General features: G+C 38.6%; 1 protein-coding gene across 1 annotated transcript; it reads right to left on the reverse strand.

The window, feature by feature from the left end:
* Positions 1-1566: 1566 nt before the first annotated feature.
* On the reverse strand, positions 1567-19685 carry LOC114568748 (CD209 antigen-like protein E). Its single transcript, XM_028598390.1, has 8 exons — positions 19660-19685; positions 16710-16850; positions 16358-16468; positions 4665-4754; positions 4465-4557; positions 4047-4189; positions 3547-3653; positions 1567-1907 (listed from the first exon to the last, which is right to left on the reverse strand). The coding sequence occupies exons 4-8, from the start codon at positions 4726-4728 to the stop codon at positions 1784-1786; spliced, it is 531 nt and encodes a 176-aa protein (XP_028454191.1). The 5' UTR covers positions 4729-4754; positions 16358-16468; positions 16710-16850; positions 19660-19685; the 3' UTR covers positions 1567-1783.
* Positions 19686-20073: the final 388 nt, after the last annotated feature.

Consider the following 20073-nt stretch of genomic DNA (forward strand, 5'->3'; position numbering starts at 1 on the left):
CTGTCTGTCTTTAAGTTGGTCACTCCTTTAACACAGGAAGTGGCTGCAGCACAAACCACTAACACAGATGCACATCCTAATACATATGTTACTGTTAGATAAAAAGTTCCACTTAACTTAAAATACGCTTACATTTAGGCATTCAGTCATTTTGGAATTAGAATTATGAAACCCTACAGATAAACTTCATAAAAGTATCTTAAAGTAAAGTAAAGCTGTTTCTTCCTGACTGTAAAATTGAGGAAAAAACATATCTGTCCATAGCTGCATTCAGACATCTCTGACACAGGAACTGTTGTTGGACCGGATACTTATTTTAGTTCTGCCTGTTAAAGGAAATGAAGTATAGGTGTGAATTTTAATATTTGAGTGAAACAAACAAAACACGTGATAGACCATCTTCCTTACTGACACACAACCAGGGTCTGTGATAATTACCTGAAGTTCAGCTGGATGGAATAAAGAATAAGCTCTGCTACATGCACAGCTAGTAACACACAGAGAGCAGATCATAGATGCATAACAGTGTAGAGGAGCACAGACAAACAGATCTGAGATGAGTGACCAATGTTGCAAGTCTTCCATATGTTTGGAAGAGTAGTTAGCTAAAGTATTGTAGTTGTATCTGAATGTAAAATGCACAAGTTATTTCTTTTGTGGCTCTTTTTTTTTGTCAGTCACAGCTTCAGGTGCATTACCACCACCATCTGGACTGGAGTAGTACTGACTCTGATTTACACGTAGCTCTGGAAAACTGACTGACTGTAATCAGATTAGTGACGTGGCTAACAGAGACTCATAAACAGTATGTGGCAAGGTGTTAAGGAAACTTTTGCAACTAAATTTAATCTGGACATAAGACACTTGACATTACAAGGGTAAATGAGAGTTTGCTTAAGAATTGGGAAATATCCTTATCACAGAAAAGCCAACAGTTATCGTTGGGTTTAGAGTAGGGTTGGGTATCAAACTCAGTACTTTTTAGGGTACCAACTTAATGACGTTGTTAAAACCAAAGACGGATTAATATTAAATCAATCAGTACCAACTTTCGGTACTTTAGAGCACGTACGTAAGTGTGAGTTTCTCCGCCTTCTCTGCATGTTTGACAGAGAGCGAGGCTCAGCTCCGACACACACAGAGCTGTGGTGCAGACGGAGCAAACTACGTCTCCTCTGCAGCTTCAAATCACAGAGAGTCACAGAAATGTGGTTGCAAGTGTGGTTACACTTTTCAAAACTCCACATTTACTGCAATATAATATAATCACGAGCCGAAAAGCAGCCGTAGTGCTGTAAACGTTACACTTCCTATGAGACAGACATGTACAATAGTGTTCTCTATGCCCTGGAGACAGACTGACAGGCTGGAGGTTGTAGAGCAAGGCATCTTTATTTCTACAGCACATTTCAGCAACAAGTCAATTCAAAACGCTTTACATCAAACATTAAAGAGCAATAAAAAACTGTCATGAAAGAGAGAGAATATAAAAACAGGTTAAAATTGAATAAGATACAAATACAGGATCAACTACAGAAACCAAGGTAAAGACAACCTGCTAATCCATGTTTTTATTATCTTTTATCATAATAATCCAGTACGACTACAGAGTAAGTACACATGACTTCTAAACAGATTGTGCACTATGAAGGGCAGAGGAACAATATCTCTGTAATCCAGGTTACTTAGCAACACAGAATAAACAGCTGAGTAAATGTTGAAGAATTGGTCTGATTTGACAAAGCTGATCCCAACACTACACACCTGTCTGTCATCAAAGAGTTCAGAGAATCTTTTTCTCACAGATCCAGTTCTTATCAGAATAATATCCTTGTGTCCATTTTCCTTGTTGATCGCAGCATGCAGCATAGTAACCGTTATAGAGAGGCTGTCCTGCTGCCCAGAACCTGTCAGACAAATGAAATGTTCTTTTATCAAACAGCTGAAACTCCTGATTGTTGTTAGTTTCAAATAAACAGTTGAATTTTAAGGAGCCCCCGAGTTGACATGGAGTAAAAAAAAAAAAAACACTTGAAAGTTGAAACTGATATTTTTTTCCTCCATCACTTTTTTTCCCCTTCTTTTTTTACTTTCTTTTTTTCTTTCTTCTCCATATCACCTCCATGGGTCCATAGAATTTCACTTCAAATATTTATTTTATCTGTAATTATTAAAATAATTTTATAAACTCCTTTAAAATCAAATATCTGATTAGTGTTTAACTAATCTTGCATGTATTTGTTAGTACTACTGACAGTTATTTGTAATGTAATGTTTTAATATTGTGTGCACCTGCACGGAGACTGGAGATGGAAACTAGCATTAGCATTAGCTAACTCTGGTACAAAACATCTTTTCGTAAGATTATGTATTTTGTACATTGTCCCTGACGAATAAACTAATTAAATAAAATAAAAAAGGTCCCATGACATGAACCTTTCACTTCATGAGGTATTTTTTAACATTAATATGAGTCCCCCCAGCCTGCCTATGGTCCCCCAGTGGCTAGAAATGGTGATAGGTGTAAACCGAGCCCTGGGTATCCTGCTCTGCCTTTGAGAAATTGAAAGCTCAGATGGACCAATCAGGAATCTTCTCCTTATGAGGTCATAAGGAGCAAGGTTACCTCCCCTTTCTTTGCTTTGCACGCCCAGAGAATTTGGCCCACCCATGAGAGAGAGAGAGACATCATGGCTTTCAAACGAGCAAAGTGGCAGTTGGTCAAGACCACATCCCCACCCTCCACCTTGCCCCCCCTCCTCTCTCCTCCTCAATAGCTACAGACACAGAAATGGCACATCCTAAGGAAAGCTCATTGTGGGACTGGCTCTAGTGGCTGTAATTCTGCACCAAGGCTGAATTTTGGGAAAGAGACTTCAGATACAGTATTAGGGGACCACTAAGGTCTATATAAAAGAGACTTCAGATACAGTATTAGGGGACCACTAAGGTCTATATAAAAGAGACTTCAGATACAGTATTAGGGGACCACTAAGGTCTATATAAAAGAGACTTCAGATACAGTATTAGGGGACCACTAAGGTCTATATAAAAGAGACTTCAGATACATTATTAGGGGACCACTAAGGTCTATATAAAAGAGACTTCAGATACAGTATTAGGGGACCACTAAGGTCTATATTAAAGAGACTTCAGATACAGTATTAGGGGACCACTAAGGTCTAATAAAAGCATCCAAAGAGCACCATGTCATGGGACCTTTAAGATTCAGTTTTGTAAATCGATGCAATCTGTAACGCCTTCCAATGAAATATTGAAACCTTGTTCAATACTTAAATCTCTCTCTCTCAAAGCTGACTCTACACCGCGTCTCTCCAGCTTCATGTTAACACGTCATCCATGGGACTGATGCTCATATTTAGTTATGCAGCATTTCCCAGATTCTCTCTCTCTCTCTCTCTCTCTCTCTCTCTCTCTCTCTCTCTCTCTCTCTATCTCTCTCTCTCTGCTTCAACTCAGCATCCTTCTATTTAAAACATAATTAGTTTAGTGACAAACAGTGACTTTAATGGAAAAATGTCTCACGTTTCTGTCAGCGCTGATCCATCCATCCATTCCCATCCTCTCGGTGTCCTTATATACCGTAGACCAATCCAGGACTCTCCATCCTTACTCAGCTCAGTAACAAACTTCTAGAAGTTGATAAGAGACAACAATCATTTCTCTGTTCACAGTTCAGCATTTCTGTTGTAGTAAAGTCATCTTGTGACTTCATCAGCCACAACAAACACAAGAGGGATCCCTCGGTCCACCACACACTGAGGACTGGACCCAACAGCATGACAGTAAACACACATTAGTAATGGAGGAAAGTGAAGAAAGACATTTATACTCAGCAGAGAAACAGAGAACACATGAGGAAGTGCACGGTTACTGCTCAAGACAGTTAACATTAATTTTATAAGAATGCATTTTAACATTTCTAGGTGTTTTCCAAACATTTTAAATTCTGTTAAACATATTTAAACATTTCTGTTGAATGTCTTTTTCTCTGAGATCACTCACTCAGAAACAAACACACTCACCTTTTCCTCTTCGTCGTTTATTACGACCAGATCTGCTCCTCTCTGCCGACAGTCATCTCTGCTTCCAGACCAAGTCTTCTCCTCTTTAGATTTGAAGTAACAACTGCATCCAAATATCGTCCATCCATCAGGACACCGCATCTCTTAATGACAAAAAAATGTCAAATTAATAAGACTTAGTTGAGTTAAAGATCTTTCTTGCCTCTGCCACGTTTCCCTTTCATGTTTATTCTGTAAATAATTTGTAAATAGTTTCTCTCAGGTTTGATATCTCAAGTGACTGTCTCTGAAATATTTACATCATCAGCGAAAAAGTTCAACAGCATTAAACAGTTACAATCAAAAGTGAAGACACAGTCAAGCCATATAATGTTAATTGGTAAAATACAGGAATTTTCGGTTTTAAATCTTTTCTCACCTTTAATTCTGTCCTTCAGCTGCTTTACTTCATCCTGTAGCTGACTCAGTGTTTGATAGCTGCTCTCTAACTGACTGTCGTTGACGGAAATCTCTTAGGAAAAACAGCAATAGATGAAAATATGACAATATGAGATTATTTATGCTTAATAGACAGTGTGAAGTTGGATCCTGTACTATGTTGATTTAAAACTTTCTTACCTGAAACTTTTCTCTGGAGCTGAGTGTAATTGTTGCTCAGTTGGTCATTTCTGGTCTGCAGCATCTCGTATCTGGTCTGCAGCAAAATGCCTGAAATTTAAGATAAGGTGAGCCTTTATTGATCCCCAGAGGAGAAATCTGGTGTTGCAGCGGGACAGAAATAAAAACATAAAGAAAGGTAAAAAATAAAACAACTAAGAATTGTATACAAATTTGAACTATAAAGGAGCAAATATACTAAATAAATATCCGGTGACAACCACAACAAAATAAGAAACAGACCAACAGCACCAAATAATTCTGCTTTAAGCTAAACACAGAATGTAGTTATATATCCTGTGCATAATGAAATAGCACTCATTATTTCAAACTGGAATGTAGTTATTTGGTGTGTCTGTCCTTTAACCTGTTCTATATGTTGAGGTGTTGTAAATAGTAAATAGAGGATCACTGACTTCTTAACTTAAGTATCAAGCGAGAACAAGAACCAAAACCAAAACATCCTCTGTTTTAGCGCCTGTCTCTTTAAGACCCCTCCTGTAAAAGCCCAGCCTGCTCTGATTGGCTTATGAAAAAAAAATATGGCGCATGATTGCAAAAGATGTGAGATGAGTTGTTAAGCCGTAGGTGGAGATACTCAGACAGTCGAAGTATATACAGTACAGGCCAAAAGTTTGGACACACCTTCTCATTCAATGAGTTTCCTTTATTTTCATGACTATTTTCATTGTAGATTCTCACTGAAGGCATCAAAACTATGAATGAACACATATGGAATTATGTACTTAACAAAAAAGTGTGAAATAACTGAAAACATGTCTTATATTTTAGTTTCTTCAAAGTAGCCACCCTTTGCTCTGATTACTGCTTTGCACAGTCTTGGCATTCTCTTGATGAGCTTTGTGGTGGCAAATTTTATTTTAACCATTATTGATTAATGATTTTAACCATTTGCTTAAAGATTGTTTAAAACCTCCATAGAAAGCTGTTCCTTCTTTGTAGACTCTTAAAGACCAGAGAGGGACAGCTGCAGCCATGAACTCTTAGCCTAGAAGCTTTATTTTTGGAGAGACACTAGCCTCTCACATTGTTGACTTTTTGTTTAGATAGAAGTGGAGAAGGTCGATGACTGTTTACAACAGTGAGAACTACGTAGGTTTCTGTCTCCTGAGATAAAAGTGTTGTTTAGGCTAATGTTAAGAACAGAGAGCAGAGGGGAAGGTGAGACAATGGTGTGACTGTTAATGATGTCCTCTTTTCAACTATGGCCATACTAAAAGATACATTTAGAGGGGGGGCTTAACAGAGGTCTTCACTATATGATGTTTGGATGTTTAGATTTTAGGTTAGAAAGACATTTTCAGTTGTGCTGCGTGTACCTTTGAAACTGTGTTTTCTCCATTTGCAAATGTAAATAAATACTCAAAGACCAAACTTTGGTTTAATTCTCAAACGGTCCTTATTCGAGATTATTTGATCATTGATATTTCTAAACGCTGCTGCTTCAAGGAAATCTTCCACCACAATTTGGCGTTGTCGGCAGGACGGATGAGTTAACAGAGAAAAGAGCTCCGTTGGGTCGCTGATGACTGGCTATACAGGGATTAAAAATCACCTGCCTCATACCTCTAACCTTTAAAAGGTTTTTCAGAGAGAAGAGGGTCAGGACCACGGAGCGCTCTTGACTGTTTTCCACTCCGTCAAAAACGAACAGGAAGAGATTTCAAGCAGCACGGTAAGATCAAATTGATTAATTACAATTGGATTGTGAATTCAAGGTTTTGAAGAACATTCTAAACAAGCAACCGTTGCTGAACGAATTAAGTAATGAATAATTGGCGAAATCATTCTCTTAACTAAAGAGAATAAATGAAACTAATCCTGACTTTTGGGAAGTGAGTAACTGGGTATTTTTTTTTGGGTCATTAGATAGGACAAAGATAACTGAGGTTATGAATGACATCTTTTGGCAGACACGGACAACGTCGGGCATATTTATGATTGAATTCTCATATGGTGATAAGACAATTGATTGACGGACAAGACCAGTAAGAGAACTGGCAGAACAGTAGGCAAGGCCTAAAGAATTAATCTACGAAACTGATAGCACTTTTACTGATTAAAGAGGCGGACTGCAGGGTAAATAAAATAGTTAACTATTTAAGAGATTTTTGACTGCAGGGTCGCACCGGGTTTTTCATACAAGTTTCCCGAGCAAAAAACAAATAGTCTAAACTCTAAACAAGTTCTGGACCCTTTAAGGACAACCTGCAGGACGGTCTGGGTTGTAACATTACTCTAAGAGAGCCTCTTGATTATTTAGAGACAGACTGCAACAAGGCAAAACATACTAAATAGGTTGAGTTATTTGACTATTAAGTTGATTTTGTCCGCAGGGCTGTACACGGGTTTTCACGCAAGTTTCCCGAACAAATAACCTCGCGGTGTGGTGACGATCACATCGACCAAGACATAGTATACTATAAAGTCCAAGAATCAATTATGGGAAACAAAATTTCCCGTTCCAGTGATGCAACTGGACCCATAGTGGGTGAAATGACTCATAAATATGGACCGGATTGTTTGCGATGTCTGTCATAACTGGTCATAAAGCTTTGGCTTTCCGAGAAACGGATCTTTGTGTACAAAGACACTGAGAATGTTAAAGCAAGATTTTAGAAGAAGTAGAAAGAAAACCGAGACCAGTGTTTGTACTGCAAGGACTTTGGACATTGGGTAGGTAAATGCCCGAAGAAAAGCAAAAAACACCTCCGACAAAGAACAACACTTGTCCCTCAGTTTGACTAAGTCCAACAGCTGATAAAGAAGGTAGTGCTAACACACACACACACTCGCTTCATGCAATGAAGAAATGCTTTGCACTGATACACTGTTTTTGTTTTTGCTATTAGGGACAATTGATAGGTTAGAAAGGATCTGGAAAAATAATCTATTCAGTTAAACCATTATAGTATGTTATCTTCTGAAACCTAGAAGAAAATGCCTACTACTGAATGTAAAGTTAAAGAGGTTCCACTCACATAACTTGATTATTAGAGCCAAAGATTTGACAATTGGCACAATTGTCAATTGGGGTTACAGATCAAACAGTAAGAGAACAATTCTCTGTTCCTCTCTCCTGTACATGGAAAAAAACAATTCTTGGTGTATGAAGGTTCCACTTATTTGGTTTAGGTAGTGATTTAAGGTGCACTTTTAACATTGGTTTAACCTCAACACCTGACGGATTGAGAATTTCTCCTAATGTTCAACTGACGTAACCACGTTAATTACTGTGTGGCTAAAATGACCTCACTGAGGCGCCGTCTGTAATCAGCCCTGCCTCTGACTGCATGAAACCTGACAACCAATACATCACTCAAGGCTGCATCTGCTTTTTATCCCTCAGGAAAAGGTTTTTGGTGCAGTGCTGTTTTCATGTAAAATGAACAGAATAGCAGCTTGTTCAGTTTAGTGTTAACGATTAGATTTTTACTTGAGCCGGTCACCTAGAATGTCTGTACACGTTCCTGAGGTCACTGTAAGACTTTTGCTGCCAAGGCTATTGAAGCGTTCGTGAATATGAAACTGTCTTCCCCGATGCTGGGACTGCCAGATCCCTAAAAACAGTTCATACAGACATACACGTACATACACATGCTTGCAATGAAGACATGCTTTCTGCACGCTACAAACACTCCCCACACGATAGACAGATCAAATGAGACGCAAAAACAGCACGACAAACAGAAATAACTTTTGGAAAATATGTCCAAGTATTCAATGTGTTTGTCTGGTGTGTATACAAATTGCCAACCATGGTGTTAATTATACAAGGGAAGAAAATTGGATTTTTTTTTTTGATTCGGGAGCAACAATTTGGGTTTAGTGAAGTTTTGTTCTTCAAATCAGAAGCTCTCTGGTAAACTAGGGTTTTTTTCCCTTAGAGAAATGGTTAGGAGAATGGTTATCTCAGAGGAGTTCACCATCCTTATGATTTGAGCATATTCAGATCCTTAGGATCCTGAACTAGATATGAAAGGAAAATGTTCATTGTTTCTTTCTCCCTTCCATCTGAGTGTCCTGTAAATTTGTTATGCAGATTGCATTTGAAAATGTCTATTTGAAATTGAAGACATTCTTTCACCCACGGGTCTTAGGAATGTTTATTCTTTTGCCCACTGGCTTTAAAGTTGTGCGGTTTGATAAAAATCACTCTTTGGCTGACATATTTTTGTTGCAGCCTAAAAGTACGTATTTGTTATACCATGTCAGTCTGTTAATCTCCTGATTACGGTAACAAATTGGGACACCTGTAGTTAAGTTGAAGGAATCACAAATATTACATGCATTCCTTTTGTCACCTTTTGACCCTGATGAAGATTGCGTTAAAAAAGTTTTTTTTGAACAAATCAAAGGACGAGTATGAGTTTTCTTTTGTCTACTGGCATATACGCATGTCCAGTGGCTGTCACCTTGACTGATAAACTACATACGTTTTTCAGAAATTCTAACTCAAAAGCTCACATTCATGTTTCTTTGTCTCCAACAGAAGAGGAGACAGACGTAGGACACTTTGTGACTATTTGTAAAAATTGACTGACTGGACTGACATTACTGATAATGTTTTATTTGTCTCCATCGACAGGAGACTATAGAAAACCTATACGACAGCGTAGGCCTTGTATTCACAGTGTTTTACATATTCAGTGAACCTGTGACTACAATAGATGCATATTCACACGGTAAAAACGACATTTTATCTACTGATGTTTCACCACCTTTTGTCTCAGGTACAGCGTAATCTCTGGGCAAAACACACAAATGTGACGTGGATTGATAGACAAATTGTTAACCTGTAGTCATCAAGCTGCGTTCGGACTACAGGCCCCAGAAACATCAGTACACGCTAAAACAGGAAGTAATCGACAGAAATCCGACCGTGTTTTTAACTCTTTATTGACGGATGGGGTTTATAGTTCCATGTTTAGATTCTCCAACACGTACACTTATTCTCTCAAGTAACATAAATAAGAAGAATCATTTTTATTACAAATGTTAAAGTTTGTTTCATTCAGGACCTTCAAGCAGTAAATGCAGAGGGTCTATGCTCGAGCACCTAATGTCTCCCACAGCTAAACATAACATTCTGCAGGGAATGTTAAAGGTTCTGATTCTCTGTTGTTTCGTCTAACGTTTTTCTTTCCTCAGAGTTCCAGTAGAAAAGACAGTAAATATCGTTTTATAGTTCTGGGTGATGGTAAGCTGTACACCTTGACACACCTTTCAGGAATACATTGAGTTGTTAATTAATGATGCCATAAATTACAGAAAGAATAACAGTGTGTTTATACTGTATGTACCCTGGAGAGATCCTTCTTTCTTTGACAGAGGACAGCCAGAGGAGGAGACACACACACACACACACCACACAGATAAGGCACAAGCTAAAAGCAAACATGAGTAGTACAGTAGTACAAGTGAAATTTTGGTTTAATGAAAAATATGTGATATGTTTCCCGTAACAGGTAACGATTTGGATAAATAGATGTTCAAAGTACACGTGATTAGGTGTGCTTTAGACAGCTAAAAACTTTAATTTGTAATGATTCTTGGAACTAGCAGATAGTAATTAGTGTTACTTTGGTTTGTAAACTGGAGATAAAAAAAAATGACATAAACAATGTATTTTGGGTAATTCGTCTCAGTTTAATGGTGATATTGAATAAATGAAGGTTTAAATGAGATTTAATCCTAAAAGCAGTACGTTTCATGTCATACTCTAATGAGTTTTTGAGTTGCTATATCACAAATTGTTTTAACTAAATTAGTTGATGTTGACGTTGAAAACTTTACTGTGGTGAAAATTCTCCTTAAGAAATTATTCATTGAACTTTGGTTACTGATAAACAGGATTTGCTGTAAAACCTAGAACAATGTTAAGGATTAGAATATTAAACAGATTATTTATATTGCTTTTGAGTCATGAGCTTTGTCATGTCTCAAAAAGGAGGGATATAGTATAGCAATGATAAATAACGGGTTTAATAAAGTAGCAAGGGAAATAACTTGTGTTAAATAATTTTTCTAAAGACGTTTGAAACACTTGTTGTGACATCACTGTAGCTCCAGTTTAAAAGACCTTGAATAACCAAAGTGATAGAATAGTTAACAACTGTACATTTAAAGAAAAAATCTGCTTAGCTGAGAACAAAATTGACAAAATTGATAGTTCAACTGTAAACAAAAGGATCATCTACCCCCTGATTGACACAGTAGTGTAAGGGGATGCAATAGTAATCATTTTTGTTTTATTGGTTCCGATTTGCTCAAAAGAATTTTGCTCTAAAGATTTTTTTTCTTTATTTATACATAGGTAGGGAGAGGCCCATAATAAAACCACCTATTTCTTCCACGGCAGTATAAGGGAAATGATAGGTTAGGGTAGGATATTGCGTGAGAATTTTCTTCTGCTCTTTTGGCCATGAGAATCCAGGTGTCAAGCCTGGGGATTCCGTGGTGATAACAACTTCAGGAGGAAGGATTGGCAGATAGACGGTGAAAGAGACCATCGCGATCGTTCCAGTGACACAGGGCAGTGAAAGGTTCCAGGGAGAGTCACCTGGATACACGCATCACTACAAAAGGTTCTGGAGGAGAAGAGGAGGACAGGTTTTTCTACAACCTGCAACAAGTGACGAGCAGATCTTCTGCTGAGTCACCTACGAGGGAAATCGATTCAGAGATCAGCCTGACAGACGACGTTTCTGTGCTATCTCTGAAATCAATCGGGGAAAACTGGAGTTTTTCTCACTGTTTGCAACACATTGAGAGAGGAGGAAAACGAGAAGTTTTTCCAAGGAGGAAAAACCAGAAGCTACATATTGGTATTGTAGCCTGCTGTTTAACATCTTTTCAGAAGACAGCAGTGATACTGATCTCTTCTCTGACAACCAAAGTACATTCTCTGACAGTGACAGCAGAATACACTTCACGATTGTAGAGGACACACCACCTCTCTCTGAACACACACATTCCTCTGTGACTCAGAGCAGTGTGCTCTGACACACACACACACACACACACACACACACACACACGGAGCAGATGGACAGAAAGGACTGCAACAGGTACCCTTCAAGAAGAACATGGGGGGTTATTCCACATTTGTAGTGTGATTATTATGACTTTCTATTGCATTTATGGTTTTTGCATTTTATTTTTGATGAGAGAAAAGTATGATAAATCAAGTGTAACCATTCCTCCCAACATTTACATACACCAACACACTAGGGTGACTGGAGGAAAAGACGGGTGATGCGTTCACTACTTTCCATATCAATGAGAAAATGGTGGTTGGAATACAATAAGTACGAGTACAGAGCTAATACTACTGTAATGATTAACTCCGATAATAGGCAAAGGGATGTTTGGCATACAAATGCTACTAAATTGGGGTTTTGTACTTTATGTGGTTCCTCATGCACATCCACACAAACTCAACTGATAGATTATTGATAAAGAAAGTAAATTATTCCTAAACAGCAATATTGTTAATATTGAACAAAGTTAAGTATAAAGACCTAGGCCATTTTGTTGTGTGCTTTAGAACTTAGGAAAAGTTCCTTGTGGATCTTTTATTACATTGAAGTAATTTCACCTTCCACATTTTGATGACACGTATAAACACCACGTTTGACTAAGACTCTTGAAAGATTATCTAATAGATACATTTTCTACTAAGGAATGACTTGGGTTTAGTTAGGAAATGTACACGTGATGTAGGTTATGATTTCTGTTTCCAGTGAAACCACACACATAGAATAACTGAATTTTATTTGTGCTCTGACAGCACTTAATGATGTTAGAGACAAGGAGGGTTCAGTTTGATTCTGATTCTTCTCAACTTTCACTCTGTGAGAGCTTTGATAATTGCACTGAGCGTGTTTCAATTGATTTATATTAAAATAACCAAAGGGGGGAAGCATTTGATGGCATTGCATAATTTAATTATCAGCTTTATGGAAAATTTGACTTCGCCGTATGGGTAGATATGAAATTAGTAAATGTTCACACTTCACACCAGTTTATTTTAATGTTTATATACATAACACATTCTTTACACAAATTATAAGGCAGTAGTCTAATGTGACATTAACCAGTGACATTCAGGTCTAGGGTTTTTAGCAGATTATGTTTGGTCTTAGGATTTGTTTTTTTGTGTTTGCTATGTTATTACCCTAATCAAGAAAAAGAGTTCACTTCATTCTTATGGTAAAAATGATTGAGCCTTCTGACGTATTCCGTCTTTCTGAATATGATATATTTGACACCTGCCATTACAGTTATGACTTCCCTTGTGCATACAACTCACCACTACCCCATGTATGTGCCCACATCTGATGTTTCTACTAGAGAAAAGAGAGAGGTTTCCAGCCCAGGAACTAAATTTGCAGCAGGATTCTTTCCTTGGTATTGGACAGTGAAAAATGCACATAATATTGATCAGGTTCAGGAAAGTCTTGAGAATTTGACTGCTATGATGATTTCAGGGTTTGGAGAATTTCCTCCTGTTATGCGAGCTATGAGAAACATGCTAATGCAGCATCAGATGGGATTGGACCTATTGCTAGCAGCACAGGGGGGATTATGTCACATCATTGGAACACACTGTTGCACATTCATCCCAGACATTTCAGGAAACATCACTGACACCATTCACCACTTGAACCTACTTTTGACTAACCTCAAAGCACAGGACGTCCCAGAACACTATGCAGGATGGGACTGGTGGGCCTGGGGTTTTCAAGGGGAATGGAAAGCTTGGTTAGCTAGATTTGTTGCACCACTAATAACTTTGATGTTTGGTTTCCTGATCTGTGTATGCTGCATAATCCCACTTGTCAAGAAAATGATTTCCTCCATCTGCATGGTAAACATGATACAGTATCAGGCACTTCAGAACACTGAGTCCTCTGACTTGTTTCGTATGTCCAGATATGATGATGAGGTCTTGGACATTGTTTCTGATAATGTGTAAGACTGATTAAAATTTTGTTTTAATGATTTTTACTTAGACGTGAAAGCTTGCTACAATTAAAAAAGGTTTTTTTTTGTACCTCTTTTAAAAACAGTATTTCAGCAATAGACAATTATATCCATAAGTTTGATTATGTGATTAATTATTTAATAAGGTTTGAATCTTTAAGGGTAAACATTTTTTTTTGTGATTATTTTGTAATCAAAAGGGTGGACTGTGGTGGCAAATTTTATTTTAACCATTATTGATTAATGATTTTAACCATTTGCTTAAAGATTGTTTAAAACCTCCATAGAAAGCTGTTCCTTCTTTGTAGACTCTTAAAGACCAGAGAGGGACAGCTGCAGCCATGAACTCTTAGCCTAGAAGCTTTATTTTTGGAGAGACACTAGCCTCTCACATTGTTGACTTTTTGTTTAGATAGAAGTGGAGAAGGTCGATGACTGTTTACAACAGTGAGAACTACGTAGGTTTCTGTCTCCTGAGATAAAAGTGTTGTTTAGGCTAATGTTAAGAACAGAGAGCAGAGGGGAAGGTGAGACAATGGTGTGACTGTTAATGATGTCCTCTTTTCAACTATGGCCATACTAAAAGATACATTTAGAGGGGTGGCTTAACAGAGGTCTTCACTATATGATGTTTGGATGTTTAGATTTTAGGTTAGAAAGACATTTTCAGTTGCCTGGAGGTGTGTTTGGGGTCCAACTAAACGCAAACTGGATGGGATGGCATGTCGCTGCAGGATGCTGTGGTAGCCATGCTGGTTCAGTATGCCTTCAATTTTGAATAAATCCCCAACAGTGTCACCAGCAAAGCACCCCCACACCATCACACCTCCTCCTCCATGCTTCACGGTGGAAACCAGGCACAAAGACACGGCGGTTAGAACCAAAGATCTCAAATTTGCACTCATCAGACCAAAGCACAGATTTCCACTGGTCTGATGTCTATTCCTTGTGTTTCTTGGCCCAAACAAATCTCTTCTGCTTGTTGCCACTCCTTAGCAGTGGTTTCCTAGCAGCTACTTGACCATGAAGGCCTGATTCGCGCAGTCTCCTCTTAACAGTTGTTCTAGAGATGTGTCTGATGCTAGAACTCTGTGTGGCATTCATCTGGTCTCTAATCTGAGCTGCTGTTAACCTGCGATTTCTGAGGCTGGTGACCCGGATGAACTTATCCTCAGCAGCAGAGGAGACTCTTGGTCTTCCTTTCCTGGGGCGGTCCTCATGTGTTGTAGCGCTTGATGGTTTTTGCGACTGCACTTGGGGACACAGTCAAAGTTTTCGCAATTTTCCGGACTGACTGACCTTCATTTGTTAAAGTGGCCATATTATGAAAATCAAAAAAAAAAAATCAATTTCTGGGATTTGGGGTGTTCTTTTGTGTCTCTGGTGCTTCCACACACATACAAACTTTGAAAAAAATCCATCCATGCTGTTTTAAGTGAGATACGGTTTCCAATGTGTCCTGCCTTCAGTCTCCTGGTGAGCTGTTCAAAAATCGGCTCGGACTGTGACGTCACACTCCGAAATGAGCTGGCTAACCACAACCGTTAGCTCGTAGCGTTAGCGTTAGCATGCTAACGCTAGCGCTAGCATGCTATGTCGTTTTCAATAGCAAAGCACTGCTACAACACACACAAGTTCACCATAATCTACAAAAGAACTACTTACATGTGCACCCTCATTTAGAAGTCTCCCAGCTAATCCTGCCTTGGAACTGACCAAAGTTGGAGAAACAGGCTTTCTTTTACTGTCTCTAGAGTTAGCTAGCTGACATGATCTACATCTGAGCTACTGAGCATGTGCGAGTGCAATCAAAGATAGTACAGAAGAAGAAGATGAAAAGAGGTCTCACTCTGTAGCTAAAACAGAAACCAGGTGAAAAGAGGATCTGCATCAGTGAGAGAGAGCTGTGCAGTACAACAAAAATATGGTGTTTTTTGAAAATTAAACCATGTAAACCTATTCTGGTACAACCTTAAAATACAGTTATGAACTGAAAATGAGCAGAATATGGGCGCTTTAAAGTAATGATGGCCACTCATTTCTCTTTCCTTAGCTGACTGGTTCTTGCCATAATATGAATTCTAACAGTTGTCCAATAGGGCTGTCGGCTGTGTATCAACCTGACTTCTGCACAACACAACTGATGGTCCCAACCCCATAAATAAGGGAAAACATTCCACTAATTAACCCTGACAAAGCACACCTGTGAAGGTAAAACCATTTCAGGTGACTACCTCGTGAAGCTCATTGAGAGAACACCAAGGGTTTACAGCGCTATCAAAAAAGCAAAGGGTGGCTACTTTGAGGAATCCAAAATATAAGACGTTTTCAGTTATTTCACACTTTTTTGTTAACGACATAATTCCATATGTGTTCATTCATAGTTTTGATGCCTTCAGTGAGAATCTACAATGTAAATAGTCATGAAAATAAAAAGGAAACGCATTGAATGAGAAGGTGTGTCCAAACTTTTGGCCTGTACTGTATATATAAGTATATTGTAATGAGCCTGACTGTGACAGAGGAAGGGAAGCCAAATGTGAATAGCTTGTTGAATCACATGTTTCCTCATCTAGGCAGCCGTAAAAAAACTAACAGGGTTGTGTTATATCTATATGACAGTTTGTATTAAAACAAATACTCACAGCGAATGAAGAGTCCAGCCAATATCAGAAGAACAAACCCTCCCAGAGTCACTGCAGTAGCTTTGAAACACCTTCTGTTGTTGGCTGAAAGGTTGTTTTGAGTGTGTGGTCCTACGGAGACACAATACATCCAGAACATGTTTTATTATGTTTGTTTGAAGATTGAACAATAAGAATAACTCACGACGCACCATATTAAAGCACCAGGACACCTGATAATGACCCAGAGTTAATGGTGACTAATGATGGATTGATATATTCATTGTGAATTAACACTCAATATCTAGTTTTAATAAAGCTACAGAAACTGAGATGAACTTCCCCTTTACAACAATCATCATTTCAGACTTACTGGCTCTTTGTGGCCTGAGATCAGCGTGATGCTCTTCATCCTCTAAGATCTTCACCTGACTCTCCTCTTCCTCTCCACTGTTCTCTTGGACATTTCTGTTATATCTCACATTCAGGCTCAAACGTGGAGCAGCGACAGTATCTGCAGACATCTTGACAAACTAAAAACTGAACTGAACGTATTCTCCGTCTCACTGTCTGTCTTTAAGTTGGTCACTCCTTTAACACAGGAAGTGGCTGCAGCACAAACCAATGAGACAGATCCACACCATTATACATTTGTTACTGTTAGATGAAAAGTCCCACTTAACTTAAAATATGATTCGAATTTCAGCATTCAGTCGTTTGGGAATTAGAATTATGAAACCCTTCAGATAAACTTTATAAAAGTATGTTAAAGAAAAGTAAAGCTGTTTCTTTCCTGATATTGAGGAAATAAACATATCTGTTTATAGCTGCATTCACACCTCTCTGACACAGGAACTGTTGTTGGACCGGACACTTATTTTTGTTCTGTCTGTTAGAGGAAGTTAAGTTTAGGTGTGACTTATAATGTTTGAGTGAAACAAACAAAACACATGATAGACCGTCTTCCTTACTGACACACAACCAGGGTCTGTGATAATTACCTGAAGTTCAGCTGGATGGAATAAAGAATAAGCTCTGCTACATGCACAGATAGTAACACACAGAGAGCAGATCATAGATGCATAACAGTGTAGAGGAGCACAGAAAAAAGATGAAGAGATGAGTGACCAATGTTGCAAGTCTTCCATGTGTAATATTTTATGCATGTGTGTGTTAATAGCTAGTTAGCTGAAGTGTTGTAACTGAACCTAAAATTATTTTTTTTGTCAGTTACAGCTTCAGGTGCATTACCACCACTATCTGGACTGGAGTAGTACTGACTCATATATATATATATATATATATAGGGCTGTCAAAATTAACGCGTTCATTTTTGCGTTCATTTTTCAATATTTAACTCGTTAAAAAAAATTACTATGTATATATATATATATATATATATATATATATAGTCACTTTTAATTCCACAATTTCTTTCTTTATTGATTATTGGAGTAAGTCTGTGTGGTTTCTAAGAGGGAAAAGGATATGGGATACAATTAGCTCCATAATGCCACAGTACAAGGCCACAATTAATTTGAATGACAATCAAACATTTACACAAGAACTTGGAATGCAGGAAATAAGCTAGGTAGCCTACAAAGTCAATACATAATTATCTCTGGCCTGTAATTAATAAACTAACAATGCATATAAACAAAATGCACATATTCTTACACCAGTGATTCAAATGAGCAACTTACATAGCTCAATAACGCCCACAAGGCACGAGACACAGCATTTCCAGCAGGATTCACAAGGATTCCTCCATTGTGGCTTGAACAAAGGGAAGGGGCTGTGTCTAATAAAGTCTGTGGCTGATTGAGGCTAATTAGTTGGAGGTGCAGTGAACTACATGGGGAACTGAGTGGCAAAGAAAAGGGGGAGTGTATGTATATATATATATATATATATATATAAAAACCTTTACTATCCTCCTGGGTGCGCGGTTTGTTTCAGGGACGTATTAGAATTTTTTTTTTGTTTCAGATGGTTTACAGGATGCTGGGGGCGCCCGCCTTTGTCACACAAATAAAAGACGCATCTTCTGACGCAAGTCACGCAGCGATGTGTTTTTAGTGAGTGTCTGAAATCTGGTTTGGTCTTTCGGTTCACTATTTAATAAACACTATATAGGGAATAGTGAGTGAGTGAATGAGGGAACAGTTTCCAACACAGCTGAAGAAAGAGGAAGGTGACGGACATCCAGCTGAAAAGAAGGACATCCGGCGGTATTTCCGGCAGCACCGGAACAATCCCGGAAGTGGAACGGTTGTGGATGTGGACCACATGCAGCATGACAACTTTGAGTTATATTCTCAACTGACTGTCCCAGAGACAGAATGTTGATATTCTACATGTCTTTAAAAACACCAGATTACATTATCTAAGTAAATTTGACCCGTTTACAAAATTTGCTATATCAGAACTATATAAGTGACCAGGGGCGATTCTAGGATCTGACCTTTGGGGGTGCTCAGCCCCTAATGAAAAGTTGATAGCAGTTAAGCTAGGGGGGTTCGGGGGCATGCTCCCGTAAGATTATGTTTTTTTTTAAACCCTTAAATCATGACTTCTTGTGAGTTTTGGGGAAAGAAATAGACAGATTGAGATATGCCATAATGACAAACTATCAACAGATTCAAGGCATCTGCTGTGAAAAAAGATGGAAACTACAAAGCATGATTATTGCAGCACACATACCCAGGGGTGTTGGACTGGGGGGGGGAAGGGGACTGAGTGCCCAGGGCCCTCATGTGAGGAGGGCCCAAAAATATGCTAGAATTCATAGCTTTGGCTGCAGGGAGGGGCCCATAGAAAATGCCTTTCACAGGGCCCAGAATTTGGAGCTACACCCCTGCACATACCTTGAATGGTAAAATAAGCCTTAACATATTTTTAGACAAGATTATTCATGTTTTTTTCTGCTGTTGATTTTCAACTTTTTCATCTAATCTAATAATGCCTCTGAACCAGATGGGGAAAACACAACATCTCTTTTTCTTAAGAGCCTAGTCCTCCATGAAATGCATATGTAAATATAATGTGAATGGAATGTTTTAAGTGTTTTTGCCCATATAATATATGTCCACTTTCTCACCTGGTTCTTCCAGGTCCCTCTCTTTGTCCACTCTCTCTCCATCCTTCTCTCTTTCTCCCCATCCTCCTTTCTCCCTCTATCTCCCTCCCTCTGTCATATCACTGACAATCACATACAAAACATTTTGTAATCAACTAGAAAATAATCTTCAAATAAAAGAGAAAATAAAACACAGTAGTCCTACTATATACATGTCTTATAGGCTACCTAGCCATTTTCTCACCTTGTTCATCTTGCTCTCTCTGCCCTTCTCCCTCTCTATTCTCCTCGCTCCTTTGTGCTGTCAACCAGAAGGCAAATGTAATCAACTAATCAACAGAGAATGCATTGTGTAGGCTACCAAAGTAGAGCTGATGAAGGTCCTGCTACTCCCGAAAACATGTCTTTTCGCTTTTTTCTTTTATTTGAGCCGCTTGGGTAACTTTTTTTCATTTTGGCGTTTAGACCATTGACATAACAGGTTTAGACCGTTTAGACTCGTCTTTCTCCGTCTCTGTGTACTTCCCATTTCTCCTGTCACCGTTTGTTTATTTTGGCGGCGCACTGTGGGACGGACTAGTCCATTTCATTGTGAAAGTAGGGGGTGCTGACCTCTCTCAGCAAGCAGGGCGCCTGCAGCTGCTGGGGGCGCTGATCT

Source organism: Perca flavescens, chromosome 14, assembly GCF_004354835.1.
Source record: "Perca flavescens isolate YP-PL-M2 chromosome 14, PFLA_1.0, whole genome shotgun sequence".
Classification (NCBI taxonomy): Eukaryota; Metazoa; Chordata; class Actinopteri; order Perciformes; family Percidae; genus Perca; species Perca flavescens.